The sequence below is a fragment of the Crotalus tigris genome, unplaced genomic scaffold (genome assembly GCF_016545835.1).
Source record: "Crotalus tigris isolate CLP2741 ecotype Arizona unplaced genomic scaffold, ASM1654583v1 scf7180000018549.3470463, whole genome shotgun sequence".
Taxonomy (NCBI): Eukaryota; Metazoa; Chordata; class Lepidosauria; order Squamata; family Viperidae; genus Crotalus; species Crotalus tigris.
This window is the reverse complement of record NW_024097072.1, coordinates 3,067,534-3,090,903: the sequence shown is the minus strand read 5'-3', so window position 1 is coordinate 3,090,903 and position 23,370 is coordinate 3,067,534. Positions and strand designations below refer to the sequence as shown.

Genomic DNA, 23,370 nt, shown 5'->3' with positions numbered 1-23,370 from the left:
GGCACTGGAAAAAGTGGCTTATGCCTCTTTTCAACACTTGTAACAGTTGAAGCATCCCCATGGTCACGTGATCAAGGGGCCTGAATTTCTGCGCAATAATTCAAAAGGAGGCAAAATGGGCTTCCAAAAACATTTTCAGCCTAGCAAGTAAAAATACCCCCATTTTGTTTCTCTTCTCATCTTGCTCTTCTGACAATGGAGATACTGCAGATGAACGAATTGGATCCTCACGGCTCTAAGGCTTAGTCATGCGAGATCTGGGGCCCGTGCAGGAGTGCTGCCAAGTTTAAAAAGAGAATTTCTGTTTGCAAGAAAAAAAGGACAACTCAGACCTTTGGCATTGTGCAATGCAACAGAAGCCCCCAGTGGCTCCGGAAGACGGAGCTTCTTGCCTTTAAGCAGCTTGAGCAGGACTCCAAAGCTCCTAGTTTCACCAGGTCTGGAGCAATAGCACTTCCCTCAGGGCTCGGGAATGATGGGGTATGTAGTCTCACACGTTCACAGAGGGCCAGTGGCATCTGGGTGCTGGGATCCCACCATTGGTTTTCTGTCTCCCCAAGGTGCTCGTTCCACATTGAAAGCCACTCCGGCGCACATGGAGCGATCCTCCTGGGCAGAGCGAAAAAGTCTCCATCATCATCACCATCATCTCTGGATCCTGAGCGCGCCTTTCCTTACTGGATGCTTCTTCCCACGCGGAGCAGCAAGGACGCGCCGGCCGTCGAATGCCCAGGCGCAGACAGAAGCGTCCGGCGGCTACCGCGGGGTTCGGGCGCGTGGAAGCGCCGCGCCGCCGGGGCGTTCTCATTCCTCCGCGCCCGTTAGCGGTCGCCTGTGGCCGCCGGTGCCGCCTGCCCTGGGCGCCCGCGATGGCCCTGCTGGCGCTGCCCTTGGCCCTGGTCGCCCTCTCCTTCGTGGCCCCGCAGGGTGAGTCCGCTGCGGCCCCCGGGATGGCGCCTTTGGCGCCGCGGAAGAGCCCCGGTGCGCCCTGAGCGGCGGAGCTCGGCCTCCCCAGGGGCAGGGCTCGGCTGGCTGATGGCTCCTTTGGGACCCTAGGAACAACCAGGGCTTATTGTGGTGGGGGTGGGGGTGGGGGGGTCATCATCTTCTTCGCAGGGGTAGGCAACCTTGGCTCTTTTGTGACTTGTGGACTTCAACTCCCAGAATGTTGGGCTCAGTTGTGGTGGTAAATCAAGGATTGCCTGTATAAAGTATTACCTTTATAAATCATTTTATATCCCTGTCAACCTTATTAGCTAGACCAGATGGGAACCGTAACCAGATTTGCTAGTTCTAATTTATAACAATAACAATAAGTTAAATAAGTTAAAAGTTGCAAATCTGAACGTGCAATTTCCCTCTTCTCTTTTTCATTCTAGTCCCTTCTGAGCCTCTTCCCGTCCTATTATCCAGCTGAGGGCTGTTCTGTCCCTTCACTGATTGTTGCTTCGACAACATCTCCTCCCCCATCCTTCCAATGTTTCCCCCACATATTATTACACTCCCCTTCCCGAAGACAAATATTATATAGCATATATGACGTTAGGTTCACAAGGTAGATATGCAAATACAATGGAAAAAGCAGGCACATGAGCTATGTGCATTCTTATGGAAAGATAACCAAAAGAAAAATAGAATATAGAATGACAAGAGTTGGAAGGGACCTTGGAGATCTTCTAGTCCAACCCCCTGCTCAGGAAGGAAACCCTATGCGACTCAGGAATTCTGGGAGTTGAAGTGTACAAGTCATAAAAGAGCCAAGGTTGCCTACCCCTGCCCTGTACCATTTCAGGCAAATAGAATTGTCCAACGAATGAAAGCAAACGTCCAACTTCACCTTCAGAGTTTAAAAGCCTGAGTTAATTGGAAAAAGGTTTGCTTGATTAGCAGTGGAAATTTTGGGCTCAGTTGTAGCCGTAAGTCAAGAACTACCTGTACATGATTATAAGAGTCTTTCTCCTGCCTAGGGTCTCAGCGGTCATTTCTGCAGGTGATTGTTCCTCAGAGGAACCCAGCTCACGCCACTGGAAATAAGGTATTTCTTGGTTTTTGCCTAGTCTGTTGTCAGTGTTGCTAAACTCACCTTTTAACCTAATCAGGAGTATCCAACCTTGCAAGACTTGGAAATAGTGGACTGAGGAATACTGGGAGTCGCAGTCCACAAGTCTTCAAATTGCTGAGGCTGGACATCCCAGATCTAGGCCATCCTCCACAATTGCCTTCATGAAAAGTTTACTTGACTAATGTAATTGGCTTTTTGTGGGCCTCTTTTTGAAGATGACTTGAAGCTATTGTGTGTTCAGAGCACAGTACTCAATAACAGTAATGACAATACATATTGATTAGTTCTCCGACCATATGAAAAGGATACAAAAATAATACAGTGTGAACAGTAGGATGTACAGTATTCACAATACATCGTTACCTCTGCAAACAACCCCAGTCTGTGTAAGTCAGTGTTTCTCAACCTTGACAATTTTAAGGCATGTGGACTTCAACTCCCAGAATTCCATAGCCAGCATTGCTGGCTGTGGAATTCTGGGAGTTGAAGTCCACATGCCTTAAAATTGTCAAGGTTGAGAAACACTGGTGTAAGTAGTCTATCCTCTTCAAAATGGTCTTTGATACGAGAAGGGCAGTCTTGTTAGTGATGGGCAGGTTTGTTCTCTGCAAGAAATAAGATTCTCTTTGATAAAGTGAAGAAGCAGCTCTATTCTTGATAAAACCTTTTGCATCACAGCAAAAGCCTGTGATGGGATGGTCTGCATTCAGCTGAAAATCATTTCCAGCCAGCGGTAAAATTTACTTTCAGCTGTACATTCTTTATAGACCTGAATGGTTCGTGCTGCTTGGATTTTTGCAATATGAATAAAACAACAGCAATAACATAACAAACCCTTTGGCTGTTTCAGGAGAGGATGGCATTTGATATGAACATAGAAGGGGAATCCTTTTCAATTTATCTGAAGCAACAGTGAGTAAAGGAAATAATTGGGAATTACTGCCTGCTTTGTAGCTAATTTGTATGTTTGCATGAATGCATGAAGTAAATTTTCCCGGCCCTGGTTGAAAAAAACATCTCATTTTAAAAGATAATTACAGAGGAAGAGGATAAAATATTAATACAGCTTGGCTTATGTATCTTGAAATAGCTGATAAGGGGTAGTTCAAAACAAGATGGAGTGACTCTCTCCCTTTTAGTTTATGCTGAAACATAAACTTCTTCTTCTTCTTCTTCTTCTTCTTCTTCTTCTTCTTCTTCTTCTTCTTCTTCTTCTTCTTCTTCTTCTTCTTCTTCTTCTTCTTCTTCTTCTTCTTCTTCTTCTTCTTCTTCTTCTTCTTCTTCTTCTTCTTCTTCTTCTTCTTCTTCGTCTTCTTCTTCTTCTTCTTCTTCTTCTTCTTCTTCTTCTTCTTCTTCTTCTTCTTCTTCTTCTTCTTCTTCTTCTTCTTCTTCTTCTTCTTCTTCTTCTTCTTCTCTGATGTTGGTACCTAGCTGGGTCATGAAATGTCTGCAAGAAAACATTCAAGCCCAGAGAGCACCAAGGACCCCTCATAATTTTCTTTGTTTCTCCTTTTCAGTCCGGTCTTATAAATTTGATGTATTTGTTTTCTGTCGATTGAGGTATATCATGTAATGTGTCCTTTCTCTCTCCTCTCCCTCCCTCCTTTCTCCTGGATCTGGTGTTTGTCTGTTTTTTTGTAGAGCCTTTATATCTAATTATTTTAGAGTTTATACGTACAACAAAGATGATACCCCAGTGTCATTTGTCCCTCCCAATCAGGTAAGATTCCTTTGAGACGGGAAGTAAGTATTTTTATCTGACTGTTGTTTGATTCCGCTAATCCAGTGATTCAGAAAAATAGTCCCTCCATGATTTGAGTTTTAATTAATTGGCTGATCGCTACCAGGTATGTCGCTACCAGGTCTATTTTTTATGGCGACAATATTTTTAAAAAAGGAAAGAACTTTTAGGATACAACACAGAACAAAAAGTAAGAAAAAAACTCTCCAACAGACAACAAAATAATACACCAAGGTAAATATGTGCCGTACAGAAAGTCCTCAACTTTCAACAGTTCATTCTGTGACTGTTCAAAGTTACAACACCACTGAAAAAAGTGACTTATGACCGTTTTTCACACTTATGACTGTTGCAGCCTCCCCACGGTCACATGACCAAAATTCAAACACTTGGCCTTTGATTCATATGTATGACGGTCACAGTGTCCCAGGGTGTCACGAGGTCCCCTTTTGCGACCTTCTCACGAGCAAAGTCAATGGAGAAGCCAGATTCACTTAACAACCATGTTACTAACTTAACAATTGCAAGGATTCACTTAACAACGGAGGCAAAAAAGGTCGTATAATGGGGCAAAATTCACTTAACAATTGTCTTGCTTAGCAACAGAAACTTTGGGCTCGTCGCAAGCTCAAAAGGCCACCCAATGAACAATTGAAAGTTTTTGATGTGGCAAATAATTTTGTGGTAAAATGAGGCCTCAGAAGTCACTGAGGTGCCGCAAAAATGTCCATCTTCATTAGATGTGTTGGAGATATCCTGTCTTTTTTTTCCTTGCCTTCCTCTGGTGCTTAGACGCCCCTCGTGAAACATAAATCCTCTCGTTCATTCTTTTTAGCGGGATTGCTATTATCAAGGCTACGTAGATGGTTACACAGATTCGATTGTGATGATCAGTTCCTGCTCTGGGCTCAGGTGAGGTCAGGTAATTCCTCTTGAGCAAAGCATTCATGTTCCTCAGCCCAACTGCATTTTGTCCCTTCCAGAATAACAGAGTTATTGGCAATCCTTAAAATGGATATAATTTGCTTTTCAGACAGGGGAATAGCTATACTTATTTCATTGTTCCAGCTTCAGGTTATTGATTATTTACCTTGGGGACCTCATGAGGAGCATCTACTTTATTTTTTTTAATGTTTCTATGAAGTACTCAGATGCTGGGGCCCACTACTATGGCTGTTGAGGGAGGCTATTATAGAACAGAACAGAACAGAAATGTTTATTGGCCAAGTGTGAACAGATACACAAGGAATTTGTCTCTGATGCCGAAGCTCTCAGTGTAACAGATCATAAATCATAAGAAGAGAATTCAATTAGATCAGGGGTCCTCAAACATGGCCAATTTAAGACTTGTGGACTTCAACTCCCAGAATTCCCCAGCCAGCCATGGCTGGCTGGGGAATTCTGGGAGTTGAAGTCCACAAGTCTTAAAGTGGCCAAGTTTGAGGACCCCTGTGCTAAAGACTCGCCTTTTCAAATGTATTTCCCCTTCTTAAAAAACAATAAGCTCAGTAATGGTACTTTATTTCTTTAATTAATTTATTTAAATTTATTTATGCTTTTTCTGCCCGCCAGTGGGCTGATACAGATTCAGAACATCAGCTATGGAATTGAGCCCATCGAGTCGGCCTCTGGGTTTCACCATCTCGTTTTTCGGATAGATTACAATGATACAGACCTTCAGTTTTCGAAGCAGAATTATTCCATTAAATGGAGTACCACAATAACTTCAAAGAAAGATCCAGCAGAACCAGTGAGCACCCCTGCCTTTGTTGCTTTTTAAATCATAATTAGTTGTTCAGTTGGGTCATGGGCAAGACCAGAGGTAGGCAACCTTGGCTCTTTTATGACTCGTGGACTTCAACTCCCAGAATTCCCCCTCAGCCAGCCACGCTGAGGGGAAAGGGAGAGGTTTCCAAGCTGAGCCTTGCTGGCTCAGGAATTCTGGGAGTTGAAGTCCACCAGTCATAAAGCGGCCTAGGCCTAGGCCAGAGGTAGGCAACCTTGGCTCTTTTATGACTTGTGGACTTCAACTCCCAGAATTCCCCCTCAGCCAGCCACGCTGAGGGGAAAGGGAGAGGTTTCCAAGCTGAGCCATGCTGGCTCAGGAATTCTGGGAGTTGAAGTTCCCGAGTCATAAAAGAGCCAAGGTTGCCCACCCCTGGGCAAGACCAAGATGTCTTGCATAACCCAGTTTGTATAATGGAATAGAGTGGGTTAATTCTCTAGGCAGACCTTAATTATCCCTGTCTTCCGAAAGACAGTGGGTCCAACTTGGTGAAATCCTGAGTGTGTAAAAGAGCTAGTCATGAAATCCGCCACTAATAACAAAACTTAATCTTTGTTTCTTCCTTGAATAAAAAACAGATTAACTTTGCCATCCTCAGATATGTGGAAATGCACGTGGTTGTGGCCAAATCTCTGGTAAGTGTATTTTGTTGGCTCTGCCCACTAGGGATCATTGTCTAAAATGCTTCCAAGCCTAGAACGGAAGAAGGATAAAGATAGAGTCTATAATTCCACTTCATCTTCTTGATAAACACTTGTTACAATTCATTTAAAAAACTGGAAAATTCATCTTCCTGATTAGTCCACAACTTAATAAAAGTTTTCTATCCTTTTTTCCATTAATTCTTCTAAGCATATTTATCTTTAAGAAATATTCCTTTGAAACACATCTGTCTCAATGCACATTTCTGGGGAGAAACAACAGTCCTTAATAGTTATTCCCAGTCCATCCTGGGAAATATTCTGGTGGATTCACTTGATTTTATACTCAGTGAAACCCACAATAGATTTCTTTCTGTCCATGCCTCAGTCCATAATTTAAGGATCTCTTCAATAATATTCTTCAGTCAGTCATTCCAGCTACTGCTGGCCGGAATAAAAAATGTTTTGTTTTTGATTGTACCTTACTTAGAAGAGGTGTTTCAGCGTGGTATGTGTGTTTGCAGACTTATTGTTTCAGATGCACACTTTGCAAAGTCAAACCTAATCTGTCTTCAGCAGGCTTTTTAAACCAGTGTAAAGCTGATACTACTGATTAATGAAGAAGTGGTTTGTTTTTTTTTGGCAGTATGATTATATGGGTTCCAACGAAGATGTTGTCACGGGGAAGATCATGCAGCTTATGAACTTTATCAACACTGTAAGTTGTGCCTATTTATGTGCTTGTAATGACTGATTTTGGCCCCAAAATTCTGTTCTTCTCTTAAATAATAACTTTGGCCATCTAATTGCATCCTGACTTCAGTCAGCATCAGAAAAACAGGGAGGAGGGACTCTTAGACCCTCTTCCCCTTCTTCCTTCCTTCCTTCCTTCCTTCCTTCCTTCCTTCCTTCCTTCCTTCCTTCCTTCCTTCCTTCCTTCCTTCCTTCCTCCCTTCCTTCCTCCCTCCCTCCCTCCCTCCCCCCATTTTATTATTTTTATAAATAACTCAAGGTGCCAAACACACACAATTCTTCTTCCTCCTTTTTTCCCCACAACAACAACAACAAAAAAACCTGTTAGGTAGATTGGGCTGAGAATGGCTGGTGCAGCCATCCAGCTAGTTTTCATCCCTAAGGCTGGACTACAACTCACCATCTCCTGATGATTGGCCCAGAGTCGTCCAGCCGGCTTTCATGTCTAAGGCGGGATGAGAACTTAGTGTCTCCTGGTGATCACCCAAAGTCATCCAGCTAGCTTTCATGCCTAAGGCAAGACTAGAACTCACAGTCTCCCGGTGATCGGCCCAAAGTCACCCAATTGGCTTTCATGCATAAGGTGGGACTCAGTCTTCTGGCTTCTAACCACGTCTAGTCCAAACTGGCTATCCAGTTTGTCTGACTTTGGTATATGTTTTGAATCTGGGCATGTGCCTCTCCTTGACTGATTCTTGCTCCTATTTTCAGATGTTTTACAAACTGAACATGAAGATTATCTTGTCCTCATTAGAATTATGGATAAACAAAGATAAAATCTCCATCGTTGGAACCGCTGATCAGCTGCTGGAGCAGTTTCTGAACTGGAAAAATGAACACCTCACTCTGCGACCTCACGATGCAGCTTTCTTATTTGTGTAAGAAAACAGTTCTCCCTGATCGTGAAAGAATGGTATGGTATTGGGCATGGTCCTACTACAGATAACCCAGAAGATGATCCTGACCAAGCAAATGAAAGCAGTTGGGGGGAATTCTGCTCGTGAGGTGGAGCAGTGGATTGCAAGAAAGGAGAGTGGGCTGGTGGGTCAGGAACATTGGTGAGCATTAAGCGAAGGAAGCAAATACAGGCAGTCCTCAACTTACAACCACAGTTGGGACCAGAATTTGATGTAGGAGATGACTAGGCTGAGCCCAAGGGAGGGGTCAAATGTGTCATCAGTCACAAGTTGCTTTACTTCCACAAGGGATCTAAATCCAGCTTGCCTTGAATTCTGTTGACTCTTATCTAGTGCCAATTTGCCTTGACTCTTAGTAGTTCAGATTCTTATAGAGTAGCGTTCTCCAACCTTTCTGGTTTCCACAGACTGGCAGCGACTCAGGAGGGGATGGTTGCATGTGCACAACCTACTCCCACACATGTGCAAATGAAGCTTTGCACGCGTGCCTACCACTTGTGTGGCCTGATTCTCAGTGGGCTGTGGACTGGAGTGTTGGGGACCCCTGTTGTAGAGAACATAAGCTTGCAATAAACCTGCAATAAACCTTTCTATTCATTTGAACTGCCTGAACTAGCTGATTTTCTCATGCTTGAATTTCCATTGCTAAGCAAGCCGCTTGTTGTGTGTGTTGCACCCAGTTTTGTGGGGTTTTTTTTGTCACAGCTGTTAAATGAATCATTGCTGTTGTTTAGCGAATCCTGCAGTTGTTGGGCAAACCCAGCTTCCCCCATTGACTTTGCTCATCGCAAGCTGGTTCTCACAACGCACCCATTGTGAATACAGTATAGTTCAAAGCAATTTTTATTCTTCCTTCAGTTACAGGAACAAGGCTGATTCGGTGGGGTCAACATTTGCCAAAAAGATGTGCTCTAAACCCAGTTCTGGTGGAATTGCTATGGTAAGCTAGAAAAAAATGCCCCATGCTGATACGCCTCGTTATTATTATTATTATTATTATTCATCACTTCTTGATTCTGTTTGCATGCCCACTGTCAGATCTGCCACAGCTTACACTCCAAAATAGAAGCGATCCTTGGCTCCATTTTTTTTTGAGAAAGGTATGGTTTATTTAGAAGTCAAGTGTATTGCAGTAATGCTAAGCCAGAACTGAGAACCGCACACCAAAATCCCTAAATTCAATTCCACCCCCTCCCCAGCTACCTCCCATCACCTTCTGTTGGGCAACCAGTGAGATTCAAGATATTTTCATAATTCCAGTCCAGCCACAGTTTGGTATGTAGCTGGTATGTCGGGTGACCTTGAAGCAGCATCTCAAGGAGATACAGCACTTACTTTCATTTCCCCCCCCCCAAGCCTTTTGTTTTCTCCCAAGCCTCTCCTGTTACATTTCCCTCCTCCCCATAGTTCATGGCAGTCTGTCACCTAATAGTAGCAAAGCACAAGCAAGCATAAGGTGACAGCTGACCCCCCACTTCATCAGATCCGTTCATAAATTTGCAGCTGCATTCACACAATATCCTAAACTTGATGGATGTTAGCCTTGGTACTTCGGTGGCTGAGTGCATGGTGTAAACCAAGCCTGTTTGATTGCTTTGTAGTTAAGGAGGCTGTCTATGCCCAGAAAATGACTAAATTAAGTCCCTAATTTAACCTTTTGTGCAACATAGCCCTGAAATTGTGTGGTTTTTTTTTTACAGTATAGGATAAATTGAGGGTGGGGTGCAATGTTAATTGAGAGGTGGGGTAGAGCATTAACACAAATAAATACTTTGTTATATAAATGTCGGCATCTTAGCATAATGAAAGGAAGGTGGAAGGAGCAAAATTATTTTTCTCTCTTCTGACCACCCATTTGTTTTTTAAAAAATACCTGTGAATATTGAACTCACCAGAGTTTGGTGGAAGAAGGAGTGCAATGCAACACCTCTCTGTGGTTCATTAAAGCAGCTGCCTCTTTATTGAGACTCACCCGACTGCAGAAAGAGTTGCTTTAAGGAGTTGCAGATAAAGGTTGCATTCATGGAGATAAAGAACAACGCTGAAGCACTTAGAACTGTCTGAAAAGACAGTGGTCAAAACAGGACCAAGGTCTCTCTCCTGCGCAGATACATTTCTGATAAAATCTTTGCAGGTTACAAAATCCAAGATATTTCCAAGATCTTTAAGATTCATCAGAACCAGAATGTGGACCCTTCATAGTTAGCAGTTACTACTTTTGATGGATTTCTGCTTTCTCTTAGTTTCAAAATGGGATGACCCTGGAAGCCTTCTCAGTTATAGTGGCGCAGTTGCTGGGCTTTAGTGTCGGACTGTATTTTGATGACACCAGAGCATGTCACTGTTCAGGGACTGTCTGCTTGATGAACACCAGAGCAGCGTAAGCCTTAAATCATTTATTGCTTTACCATTAACCTGGGGTCAAGGTTCAAGTGTGAGGTTTTGGCCGATTTCATCATACGGAAGCCGCGCCCACCCCATTGCTGGCAATGGGGAAAAAGTCGCGATATGTCGCAACGCGTCACGTGACATTGCGAGCTTAACACCCCTGATGTATAAGGGGAGCAGCGCTTTCCACACAAAACCACTTCCATTATCTTGCTCGTGAGAACAATTCATCGGTGGAATAGCTTGCCTCTGGGATTGTAGGTGCTCCATAGCTGGAAGTTTTCAAAAGGAGGCTGGGCAACCATTTGACTGGGATGGTGTGAGCGTCCAGTCTTGAGCAGGGGGTTGGACTAGAAGACCTCCGAGCTGTGTTTTTTCCCTTCCAGACAGTCCAGTGGCATTAAATCCTTCAGCAGCTGCAGCGTCAAAGATTTTCAGAATTTCCTCCACTCTGCATTGTCGCAGTGTCTGCAGAACAAGCCACAGTTTGATATCTCCTACCGAGCCCCCCTCTGCGGCAACCACGTGCTCGAAGATGGGGAGCAGTGCGATTGTGGCACAGTGAAGGTTTGGAAGAAGAAAGAAAAAAAAGGGGGGGGGGAAATCAGAGGAAAGAAAGAAAGATCTCTTTAAAATAACTAAAGATAACGAGGATGATAAATAATTCAGTCCTGTTCTGGTAGTTCTCAACTTACAACCGTCGCACCGACAGAAGTGACTTACAGGCCTTTTTCACACTTACGACCGTTGCAGCATCCCCATGGTCACATGATCCAAATTCGGATGCTTGGCAACTGACTCACATTTATGATGGTTGCAGCGTTCTGGGCTCACGTGATCCCCTTTTGGCGACTTCTGACAAGCCAAATCAGTGCCAGATTCACTTAACGGCCGTTTTACTAACTTAACAGCTGAAGCGATTGACTTAACAACTGTGGCAAGAAAGATCATAAAAGAGGGGCAAAACCCGCTTAACAAATATCTTATTTAACAATAAAAGTTTTGGGGCTCCGTTGTGGTCATAAGTTGAGGACTACCTGTAACCAAGGCAGACATTTGAGTTATTTTACACAAGATGTGATATTGTTGTTGTTGTTGTTTTTTAAAAAAACGTGTTTATCCCAGGATTATAGAATGTAAGATCTGGAAGTGCTTCTGAAGACAATTTAGTCTTTCCATCCAATTTTTTTCTGGCCTGTTCCATTCATGCCAGGTTATATACAGTTAATACATACACGTCTGTCTGTCTGTCTGACTGACTGACTGACTGTCTGTTTGTCCCTATGTCATCTATCTCCAAAACGGCTAACTCGGCCCTTGTGTGTGAGTGTCCATGCACATCTGAGCATGTGCCTACAGAAATCCAAGGGTGCCATCTAGCGGTGTCAGGATCCTGATTTGTTGGCTTCCAGTTCAATGGATTCGTTATGATGAAAATTTACTTTCGTTTAGACTATGTGACAATTTCTTGTGCACCTCTAGAAAAAAGCCTGTTACTGATTCCTGGCTGGCTCAGGAATTCTGGGAGTTGAAGTCCACCAGTCATAAAAGAGCCAAGGTGGCTTACCCCTGGCCTAGGGCAAAGGGTTGAATTAAAAAACCTCCCAGGTCCCTTCCAGCATATATGATTCTATGCTCTATGATGCTCAGCTCTCCCGTATGTTCCTTTTGTTTGCAGGAATGTGAAAACCATCCTTGCTGTGAATCGGATTGCACTTTGAAAGCAGGAATGCAGTGTGCCCAAGGAGACTGTTGTTTGCTGGGAAGCTGCAGGGTAAGTGCCAGCCAAGTTGGAACGGAATGAAAAGCATCCTTCTTTTTCACCGGCATCCCACGGCCTCCGCTGCACAAGCACGGCTGCCATCTTGACTTTTTTTGACCCCTCTACTGTATATAGAATAACAGAGTTGGAATGGATTAATTGTTCAGGAAATTTCTCCTTAGTTCTAGACTGGATCTCTCCTTGATATGTTTCCATCTGTTACTTCTTGTCCTGTCTTCAGATGCTGTTTGGAGAATTGGTTGAATCTTCTCCTCTTTGTGGCAATTCCTCAAATACTCTGGAAGGCAGCAACCATCACACACACACACACACACACCAGTCCTTCTCTTCATTAGATTAGACATACCCAGTTCACATACCCAATTTGTGGCAGAGCAAAACTTCTCTTTTCTGTCCACCTTTCCTATTTCACACAGTTTTATATTGTGGAAGTGTCTAGACCAGCCACAATGACCTCACGGATATCAGGAAGTTGTTGAATAAATTATGTTTATTGCATCATGTAACTAGGGTGAAATACATAACCGATGTCACTCTCATGATAATTCCCATGATATTACTTGTCCTCTTGCTCCTCTGTAAACTAGTGCTTATTTTTTTTCCCTTTTAAAACCCTTTTTATGATCTCAAATGTATTGTTTTTATAAACAACTCAAGGTGGTGAACATTTTATTTATTTATTATTTATTCAACAAATAAATACTTCTTGGTGACTTACAAGTTTAAACATAGCTAATACTCCTTCTTCCTCTTATTTTCCCCACCACAAAAACCCCATGAGAGACCAGCAATTTCTGGAGGCAAGCTGTTCCACCGGTTGATTGTCTTCACTGTCAGGAAGTTTCTCCTTAATTCCAGGTTGCTTCTCTCTTTGATCAGCTTCCAACCATTGTTTCTCATCTTGCCCTCTGGTGCCTTGGTGAATAATGTGACCCCCTCTTCTTTGTGGTGGCCCCTCAGATACTGGAATACTGCTATCATGTCACCCCTATTTCTTCTTTTCTTTAGACTAGCCAAACCCAAGTCCCGCAGCTGTTCTTCGTTTGTTTTAGTCTCCAGGCCTTGGATCATCTTAGTTGCTCTTCTCTGAATTTTTCCCAAACTCTCAACATCTTTTTTGTGATATGGTGACCAAAATTGGATGCAGTATTCCAGGTGTGGTTTTATAAAGCGGTAATTCCTGGTTGTAGTTAATGACAGGAAATTGGCTGCAGTCTTTGCTTTGTTCTTTCGGTCTTGCAGTTGAAGGCAAAAGGAACCTTATGCAGAGAACTGGAGGACTCGGAATGTGATCTCAAAGAGTTTTGCAATGGTACCTCTGCAGAATGCTCAGAAAACCATTACGTCGAGGATGGACACTGGTGTGAACACCAAACTGGAGTTTGCATGAAAGGAAGGTGCCAAAGTGCGGATCGATGGTGCCGAAAAATATTCGGAGCACGTAATAAATGTTTCTCTCCATTTAAACCTCTTTGCTTTCCATCTTTGTTCTTTTCCACTGGAAAATTAATGGATGGGACATTGATCAGAATTTATCCTGCGGAAGAAGAAATTTCCTCAAGCATTTACTTCTTAGAAAAAAATATTAGCAGCAACTCCATAGAGGGCACTCCTCCTCCATCAGCTGGAGCTAAAGCCTTGCTGAATTTAATCAGCTTTCAGTTGTTTATGGAAGGCCCACACGGCAGGGGCTGCCCCTACGTGGGGCGGAGTAGCAGAGCGCTACAAACATTGTGACATTGTGCTATCAAATCCACCCCCATTTATTTCTTGGGGGGGGGGGAAGTACTCTCAGCAGATCCCTGCCCTCAAAATAGCCCGAATGGGTTATTGAAGGAAAAAAATCTTCATCAGCATCCAGTCCAAACTGGGAATAAACTAGAATAAACAACATGGCGACTGCTTTAGAAAGAAGGTTTTGGCTTATTCCCGGCTGGGACTGGACCCTGATGAAGATTTTTCCTTCTTCTTCTTAGGCTTATTTTGAACTCTCTAGTAAGTCTTGGACCTGTACTGTGTTTTGCAGAATCCAAAAGTGGATCTCTTCAATGCTACGAGGAAATTAACAGTCAAAAGGACAGGATGGGTCACTGTGGTTCGACCGCAAAAGGATACCAGGACTGTCAGTGGCAGTACGTCGCAACGCAAGCACAACTCACTACAGGCCAAGGCGCTGCTCTGTGGCTGCTGTCGTTCCCTCAAAGTCTCCCCAGGGTTACGCTGTGGATAGTTGCACAGTAGTGAAATCAAGGCTGCTGTGTTGCCAAGGGTGGAGAATGTATTTGTTAGGAGTCAGAATTCGTTCAATACCAAAATAATGCTAATAATACTGGTAGCTTTCAACTCATGACTACAACATTTCTGTTGCTAAACGAGATGTTACGTGAGTTTTGCCACATTTTATGACCTTTCTCGCCACAGCTGTTAAGTGAACATGGCTTCCCCGTTGACTTTGCTAGTCAGAAAGTCTTAAAAGGGGATCCTGTGATCCCAGGACATTGCCGAGGTCATAAATATGAGTCAGTTGCCAAATGTCTGAATTTTGATCACGTGACCCTGGGATGTCGCAACAGTCATAAGTGTGGAAAGTGGTCACCAGTCACTTTTTTCACTGATGTTGTGATTTTGAAGAGCCACGATGGTGCAGTGGTTAGAGTGCAATACTGCAGGCTAATTCTGCTAACTGCCGACTCTCTAAACCGCTTAGAGAGGGCTGTAAAGCACTGTGAAGCGGTACACAAGTCTAAGTCCTATTGCTATTGCTACTGAATGGTCACTAAATGAACTGCTGTAAGTTGAAGACTACCTGTATTTCAGGAGCCCTTGAGGCACAGAACTCCATAGAATATACAACATAAGAGTTGAAAGGGACCTTGGAGGTCTTCTAGTCCAACCCCCTGCTCGAGCAGGAGACCCTATACCAGGGGTAGGCAATCTCGGCTCCTTTAGGACTCGTGGACTTCAACTCCCAGAATTCCTGAGCCAGCCATGCTGAGGGGAAAGGGAAAGTTTCCATGCTGAGCCATGCTGGCTCAGGAATTCTGGGAGTTGAAGTCCACGAGTCATAAAAGAGCCAAGTTTGAAGATCCCTGGTTTAAATATTTAAATATTTTTCCTCACGGTCAGGTGATCAAAATTCAGGCCTTTGGGCAGGAGTAGGCAACCTTGGCTCTTTTATGACTCGTGGATTTCAACTCCTAGAATTCCTGAGACAGCCATGCTGAGGAGAAAGGGAAAGTTTCCAAGCTGAGCTGTGCTGGCTCAGGAATTGTGGGAGTTGAAGTCCATGAGTCATGAAGGGGCTAAAGTTTCCCTCATGCTGGCTCAGGAATTCTGAGAGTTGAAGTCCACGAGTCATAAAAGAGCCAAGGTTGCCTATCCCTGCCCTAGACCATTTCAGACAAATGGCTGTCCAGTCTCTTCTTAAAAGCCTCCAGAGATGGGAGAACCCACAACTTCTGAAGGCAACCCATTCCACTGGTTAATTGTTCTTACTGTCAGGAAATGTTCTCCTTGCTTCTAGGTTGGATCCCTCTTTAACGATCTTCCACCCATTGCTTCTTGTCCTGCTCTTGGGTGCTTTGGAGAATTGATTGACACCCCCTCTTCTTTCTGGTAGCCCCTCAAATATTAGAACACTACTGTCATGTCACCCCCGGTCCTTGATAGCAGTTATCAAGCAGAGTCCCCTAGTCCTTGATAGCAGCTCCCACAGCCCTCAGAACAGGGGTCTTCAAACGTGGTCCCTGCTCCACTCTCTGTGTCTTTATATTCCATTTGTAGGGACTTGAGGTGTGGCAAGCTGGTCTGTGACTATCCGAATAGAGTTCCTTTCTTTCTGGAAAACGCCGCCATCATTTACGCCAAAGTGCAGAATCGCTTATGTGTCACTCTAGATTATTTGAAGGGGCCAGGAATAAAAGATCCATTTCTGATTCACGATGGTACCGTCTGTGGAGATAACAAGGTAAACCTTTGCATTTGGGTTACAAGAGCCATCTGATGTCTGATATCGGGTCTGGCCTAGGGGCCCGTCACAATGGGTCAACTAGCTAGCTAGAGCAGGGGTCTTCAGACTTGGCCCTTTGACGACTTGTGGACTCCAACTCCCAGAATTCTGGGAGTTGAAGTCCACAAGTCATCAAAGGGCCAGGTTTTAAGACCCCTGAGCTAGTGGGTCGATGATTATTTTTCTTCCAATATTTCTCCTCTATCCCAAGGGGATCCAAAAAGTCAAAATAGAGCTGGGCCTTGGTTGAGCAAAGGAAAAAATAAATTTGGCCTCTCCCCCACCCTCATCTCTTTCCCTGTCTCCCTCCCTCCCTCTCTTTCTCACACACGCAAAGACACTACTTCCCTTGCCATTGGTGTTGAATGATATTCTAGTTCCGATTGTGTAGATTTTATTTAGCGAAATACTTTATGTAGAGTCCTTGGTGCTCTCTGAGCTTGATTGTTTTCTTGCAGTTGGCCCTGGAGAATTGTCCCATTCTGAGCTTAAATATGCTTTGAATGAGCATATATCTATCATCGGAGAAAAATTAAACAAATAAATCAACAACAACAACAAATTAAAATCAAAAAAATAAATATAAAAACTATATCCGAAACACTGGCAAACATCCATATCTGCCTATATCAGGTCCTTGATAGGCAGACAAAGCGCTAAATCCATTCTTGAACATCTGGCTGACTGTGGAACAGACCAAAAATAATAAAGTAATGAATGAATGAAAAAGAAAAAGAAAAAAAAACACAAACAAAACCTCAAAGGGCAGACTTGATGCCCACCTGGGTCTTTGCTGCCATCAGTTTTCTATGTTTCCAAGAGCCAGGTCATCCAAAAATGGTTCTGAATTCAACCATTTCATCCTACTCATTCCTTCAACATAAGCTTCAGTCTCTAATTTTGTCAAATAATGGCTGTTTATTTATTTTTTTAAATTTGAACCCCCCCCCTTTTTTCCCTCTTTTAAGGTTTGCATGAATCAAAAGTGTGTAGAGCGAGCAGTAATAAGAATGACCTGTGATGCAGAAACAAAGTGTCACGGGAAAGGAGTGAGTTAATAATAAAATCTGTAGTGTCAAAGGGATTGTTGCACACATTTAACCATCACTCGTACTCCTGGGGGAATGACCATTCCTTTGGGGTGGAGGGTAAAGCCATTTTAGCTGGGTGACATGATAGCAGTGCTCCCATATTTGAGGGGCTACCACAGAGAGGAGGGGGGACAATCTGTTTCCCAAAGCACCCGAAGACCAGACAAGGAACAACGGACAGAAACTGATCAAGGAGAGATTCAGCCTAGAACAGTGATGGCAAACCTTTTAGAGACCGAGTGCCCAAACTGCAACTCAAAACCCACTTATGCATCGTCGGGTGCTGGGTGGGTGTGGCCCATTGGCTGGGTGTGGCCCGTTGGGTGGGTGTGGCTGCGGTGGTAACGGAAGACTGGGTGGGACTAAAAAGTTCAATCAATTCCAACTTTGCAAGATCTTTTTTTTTCCTGCGAGAAGTTGAAATTGACTGATTGAACCTTTTTTTTTTGCACACGGCGGCAGAGGCCTGAAGTGAAAAGGTTTTATAAAACCCAGCTGAAGGCCTAGGACTGGGGCAACAGCACGCGTGCCCACAGAGAGGGTTCTGAGTGCTGCCTCTGGCACCCGTGCCATAGGTTTGCCACCACTGGCCTAGAAATAAGGAGAAATTTTCTGACAGTGAAACCATCAGCCAGTGGAACGACTTACCTCCATAATTTGGGAACGTTCAAACACCACAGGTCTGGACATTCAATTATCAGATCTCTTTCTTGAGCAGGGGGCGGGGGTGGACTAGAAGATCTGCAAGGTCCCTCCCAACTGTGCTATTTTGTATTATGTAATTAAACAGAAATTGGATAAAAACCAGTACAAACACGTCCTGTAAATGTTCAGTGGGCAGGATTTTTTTCATTCAGTGAAAATACCCCAGACCACTTTTTTGGAATTTGAGCAAGATGGATGAAAATGCTGTTCCTAGAAGAAGAAGAAGAAAAAAAAAAAGGGGGGGGGGCAGAATTGGTCCTCCCCCTTCCATCAAAATAGTCAATTTTGACTCCTTTGAGTGTGTAGACTTTAACCCCCAAAGTTCTCAGCAGTAGAAAAAGTAGCTGTGGGGATGTGGGAGTTGAAGTCCACAGATCTGGAAAGCTCTCAAGAAAATGGTACTTGATAGATTCCTAACAAGACCAAAGCAGATAACCAAATTTATGTTCTAGTCTTGAGGTGGGACTGGATGATACAGAACTGAATCTTTGTTGCATGGCAGTTTATGCAGAAAGCTACTTAAGAATATAATAGCAATATAATAGGTTTAGCTGCTTGGCATATAAGTATGCCAAGCAGCTAAACCTCTTTCCAATCCCAGTTATACCATTCAGAACCCCCTACATGAGCAGGAGACCCTATATCATTCCAGACAAGTAGATGCCCAATGTCTTCTGAAAAACTTCCAGTAATGGAGCACCCACAACTTCTGGAAGCAGGCTGTTCCACTGATTAATTGTTCTCACTGTCAGGAAATTTTTCCTTAGTTCCAGGTTGGTTCCTTCTTTCATGAGCTTCCACCCGTTACTTCTTGGGGAAGTTCTAGATGGAATGCTGGAAAAAAAATCTATAAGGCAACAGTTGAATCATTTTCACGAAGCTACTAAAAATGTACATGGCTTTGTTCCTGAAGACAAGGGAGACCAACGTGGCCTAAGGGGACCTCAGGTGCATTTTCATCACATACCCAGAGGCATTCTTAGGAGATGATCATCATGGGGGACATGTAAATGTGCTTTCATTGCAAATGTGCAAAGGAATATCCCAAAGGAATCAAAACCCTGCAAAACAGAAGTCAGCAGAGAGAATCCTGGGAAGCTTAAAGGGATGATGGTACTAGGAAATTGACAGCCGTTTTGTGAGGGTGCCACAGCCGGCACTCAAAAGTTTCCGTGGGACCTCCGATGCAAAACTATCAAGGGTTCCTGGGTTCCCCAGGACTGGAAGAGTGGGTGGGAAATGCTGGAGGGGAAGACTAATCCGGGAAATAATGAGGTTTTTCTTCCCTTCCTCCTCTTTGGATACAATTCAGAAGTGCAACAACAAAGGCAACTGTCACTGCAACGTAGGCTGGGCTCCCCCTGACTGTAACGTAGCGGATGAAGGAGGCTTAGGCGGAAGCATCGATAGCACTTTCCGAAGCGGTGGGTTTTTTTCACTTCTACATATTTTAAACCAGGCTGGTTAAGAAGTTGTGCTAAACACACATGTCACTGCACATGCACAGATACCGTGAAAGCACAGCTTTTTCCTAACGTTGGCAAAAAACAGGCCAGCCAGACCATCCACCTTGTTTTCTGCCAGTATTTGCCATTTATCAGCTGAGCAGCAGAACAGCTACAAAACCCTTGCTTGGTTGCTTGTTTGTTTCTACTGTTCCCTGTTCTGCTATAATGCAGATGACACCATCACAGCTGGAGGAGGATTTTTGTCACACATTCCTCCCTCCCTCCTTCCCTCCCTCTCTCCCTCCCTCTTCTCTCTTTTCTTTTTCTTCCCTTCCCTTCCCTCCCCTCCCCTTCCCTTCCTCCCTTTCCTTTTCCATTTTCCAAGGGTTTTTTTTTAAAAGGGCTTACGCTTCAAGTAGAAGTATTGATAGTATAATTTTATTATGATGCTTGAAGTTCCACTTTCGGCCTGAGTGTTTTACCAAGCGCAGCTCTTGCCCGATTCAAGAGTTCAAGACATTGTCTCAATGTTTCCACAGAGGTGGCAAGATTTATCCCCAAGTCAGCCGTTGCTGTCACAGTTCCCATACAGCTGTGCGTGACTTTAGGAGTTTTGTCCGTAAATGTAGGGTTTTCCTGTAAAACTGTAGTCACAACTGATCTTGGTTTGGAAAGTTTGGTTCGAAGTTGTATCATATTGGCTATCGAAAGATGTACAGAAAGGATGTTAATCGCCTTCTGGAGTCAGTTGAAACAGTCTTTCCTTTTAGGTGCTTGATAAGACTTGATTATCTGAAAGAATAAGGAATTTTAGGGATAAGTTATGTATTTTCCTTAGAAGAATTTTACATTGTAGTTCTTCCCTTGCTAGGTGTAGTCCGGAACGATCATCAGCCCAAAAAGTTTTCAACAAGAAACTGGCTTCTTGTGGGTTTCTTTGTCTTTCTGCCTGTTGTGATTGGCGCCATCCTTTTGGCCATCAAACTGAGACAAGCGTTGTTGCATCCAAGCATGGAGGAGGAAAAAGATGAGGAGGAAGAATATGATACCGAAGGGTAAACAACGAGACTAGAATCTTCAGTGCAACCTTCTCAGAATAGCAGAAGGACAGAGTTGGAAGGGACTGTGGAGATCTTCTCTCCAACTCCCTGCTTAACAGTCTTCTTTTGGGGGAGGGGAGATGAAATTGGAGGAATATTTTGCTTTTGCAAGGCCATAAGAAGAGGCAAAGCTCACTTAACAAATGTCTCACCTAGCCACAGAAATTTGGGGCTCACTTGTGGTCCTACCTTGAGGATTCCCTGTACTGGAAATTTTCTCCTTGCTTCTAAGTTGGATCTCCCTTCCATCCCATACTTCTTGTCCTGCCCTCTGGTACTTTGTAAAATAAATCTATCCCCTCTTTTCTGTGACAGCCTCTCAAATGCTGGAGGACAGTTATTATGTCCCCCCCCACCCAATCCTAGAGGGATTAGAGCTAGACATAACTAGCTCCCTCAACCATCCATCATACATCTATCACCACACTACTTCCACCATCTTGCCTTTCTTGTCCTCCCATGTCATAGTGTCCCAAAAGGATTATAGTTTGGAAAACAGGAAGAATATTTTCTCCCTAGGGAGTAAATTTTGCCTCCCACCCCCTCAAAGGTTAAAATGGCTTGAAGTTCTTCAGCCTGAATTTTCTGCCATAGTTGGACCGGAGAAGCGGGCAATGCCCAGCTTAGAATGTTTCACATGTTTCCCAAAGGATTATTTTAAAAATGTGTATCTTTTCTCCCTTTTTCAGGTCTAAATTGCAGGAAGTCCACCAGTCACAGAGTGCAAGGTAGATTTCTGATCCTTCATTCTACACCTGCCCCTCTTTTCTTTTGGCTTGGATAAAAGGGAAGGCCGTGGTTCAGTCCATTCACACGGCCAGGGATTCCAGGTGCCTCTGGCAAAAGCCTCCTCTGAAACTTAAGAAAACCATCTCTCAGGGCCCACTTCAAAACCTCATCCCAAGAAAGCAGAACTCGAGGAAGCGGTTTCTTCCAAAAGGAACTTTTATTAGGAGAAGCTGATAGCAGGCATAATAGACAGGATCTGAGGGTCTCCCACCCCCTCAGATCAATAGGTTAAAAGAGTCCCAAGCAAACCTGTATGTTGGAAAAAAGGAACAGCAACCACTTTGCACAACTTTTCCACTCAGTGTCTATTTCCACTAACTCTCTCCTCTGTTTATATTCTTCCTTATAGTGTATAGGCAGTGACCACAGATGTTGCCAGAAGCTGACCCAATTTCCAAAGGGCTGCAAAAGATCACCTCATCAGGAAATGCAAAGCAATTTATTTCCCTTCTGTCTGAGCCCTTCGCTCCATCTCTTTCTTTAACCTGTAATATAATTATTCAAACATTTCAGTATCTACAATAAAATGCTTTTATGCTACACTACTTTGACGTTTGCGGAACACGTGGGCCAGAGGAAAGATGGAGCGAGTTACGAGTGGAGTGAACCTGGCCCCCAAAAGGTGTGCTTCTGACTGGCGGAGTTTGAAAATAATTTTAACATGGATTTTATTTAGCCCACCAGCATGGACTTGAGACCCGGCCTAATTTAAAATCCCAGCACCCTGCCAGTGCCTGGAAGTGCGTGCCGCAGTATTTAAAGATCGGAGAACAACTAGACTAGAGAAATTATCAGTGAAATGCCACAACTGGGAGGAGGGAATGAGATTACAGGGTATCCTCTGTTTACAACTCTTCGTTTAGTGACTGTTTGAAATTGCAACAGCAAAGTGGCGTAGGCGGTCCTGGGGTCATGTGACTTTCTTGACAGGCAAAATCAATGGGGAAGCCAGATTCGCTGAACAGCTGTGTTGTTAACCTAAGAAGTGTTGTGATTCACGTTAACAACAGTGGCAAGCAAAGTCGTAAAATGAGATAAAACCCACTTAACAGTGTTGGGCTCAATTGTGGTAAATCAAGGATTGCCTGTATAAAGTATTACCTTTATAAATCATTTTTTTTAGGATAGTGCATCTCCCTGTCAACCTTATTAGCTAGACCAGATGGGAAACGTAAGCAGATTTGCTAATTCTAATTTATAACAATTAGAATAAGTTAAATAAGTTAAAAGTGGCAAATCTGAACGTGCAATTTCCCTCTTTTTCATCCTAGTCCCTTCTGAGCCTCTTCCCGTCCTATTATCCAGCTGAGGGCTGTTCTGTCTCTTCGCTGATTGTTGCTTCGACAACATCTCCTCCCCCATCCTTCCAATGTTTCCCCCACATAGTATTACACTGCCCTTCCCGAAGACAAATATTATATAGCAGATATAACGTTAGGTTCACAAGGTAGATATGCAAATACAATGGAAAAAGCAGGCACATGAGCTATGTGCATTCTTATGGAAAGATAACCAAAAGAAAAATAGAATATAGAATAACAAGAGTTGGAAAGGACCTTGGAGATCTTCTAGTCCAACTCCCTGCTCAGGGAGGAAACCCTATGCTGGCTCAGGAATTCTGGGAGTTGTAGTCCACAAGTCATAAAAGAGCCAAGGTTGCCTACCCCTGCCCTGTACCATTTCAGGCAAATAGAATCATCCAACGAATGAAAGCAAACGTCCAACTTCACCTTCAGAGTTTAAAAGCCTGAGTTAATTGGAAAAAGGTTCTCTAAATGCAAGCCTCAGCAAAGAAATCCTGTTTGTCATGTTGACCAAACCCCATCAACAGACCAGAAAAGGTGCACGTGGAGAACTAAGATCAACAAATCAACCTATAAAATCTAAGCTTAAATTTACATGTGAGAAACTTAGTCACACTAGCAAGAATTGTCCAGGAAGAAGAACCAGAAGACCTCCCTGGGACGGCCCTAGGATTCTATGACATACATGTAGACATCTCTTTGGCTTTTGCTGTCGTTTGCACACGTTCTTTTGCAAGCTGCATGTAGAAGGCCTGTGACTCTCCCTCGTGAATTTTTAACTTCTCCATAGGAAAGAATTTGAAAAAGCAGCAACTTATCTAGCAGGAGAGTAGCTGCAAACAGGTTCCTATCT

General features: G+C 43.6%; 1 protein-coding gene across 1 annotated transcript; it reads left to right on the top strand.

Moving 5' to 3' along the window:
* The first annotated feature begins 325 nt into the window (after positions 1-325).
* Positions 326-21,740, top strand: LOC120312873 (disintegrin and metalloproteinase domain-containing protein 2-like). The gene is made up of 22 exons (XM_039354169.1): positions 326-480; positions 561-927; positions 1,968-2,035; positions 2,913-2,974; positions 3,704-3,782; positions 4,639-4,715; positions 5,376-5,553; positions 6,168-6,224; positions 6,877-6,948; positions 7,695-7,861; positions 8,759-8,840; positions 10,144-10,280; positions 10,675-10,855; positions 11,967-12,062; positions 13,314-13,512; positions 14,098-14,203; positions 15,855-16,038; positions 17,049-17,129; positions 19,189-19,300; positions 20,196-20,379; positions 21,114-21,152; positions 21,563-21,740. Exons 2-22 carry the CDS (start codon positions 726-728, stop codon positions 21,567-21,569), a joined length of 2,370 nt encoding a protein of 789 aa, XP_039210103.1. The 5' UTR covers positions 326-480; positions 561-725; the 3' UTR covers positions 21,570-21,740.
* The last annotated feature ends 1,630 nt before the right edge of the window (positions 21,741-23,370 follow it).

Coding starts and splice junctions, on each gene's coding strand:
- LOC120312873 (XM_039354169.1), top strand. CDS start 726: ATGCCCAGGCGCAGACAGAAGCGTCCGGCGGCTACCGCGGGGTTCGGG. Junction 6,949..7,694: donor TTATGAACTTTATCAACACT/GTAAGTTGTGCC, acceptor TCCTATTTTCAG/ATGTTTTACAAACTGAACAT. Junction 8,841..10,143: donor GTTCTGGTGGAATTGCTATG/GTAAGCTAGAAA, acceptor GCTTTCTCTTAG/TTTCAAAATGGGATGACCCT.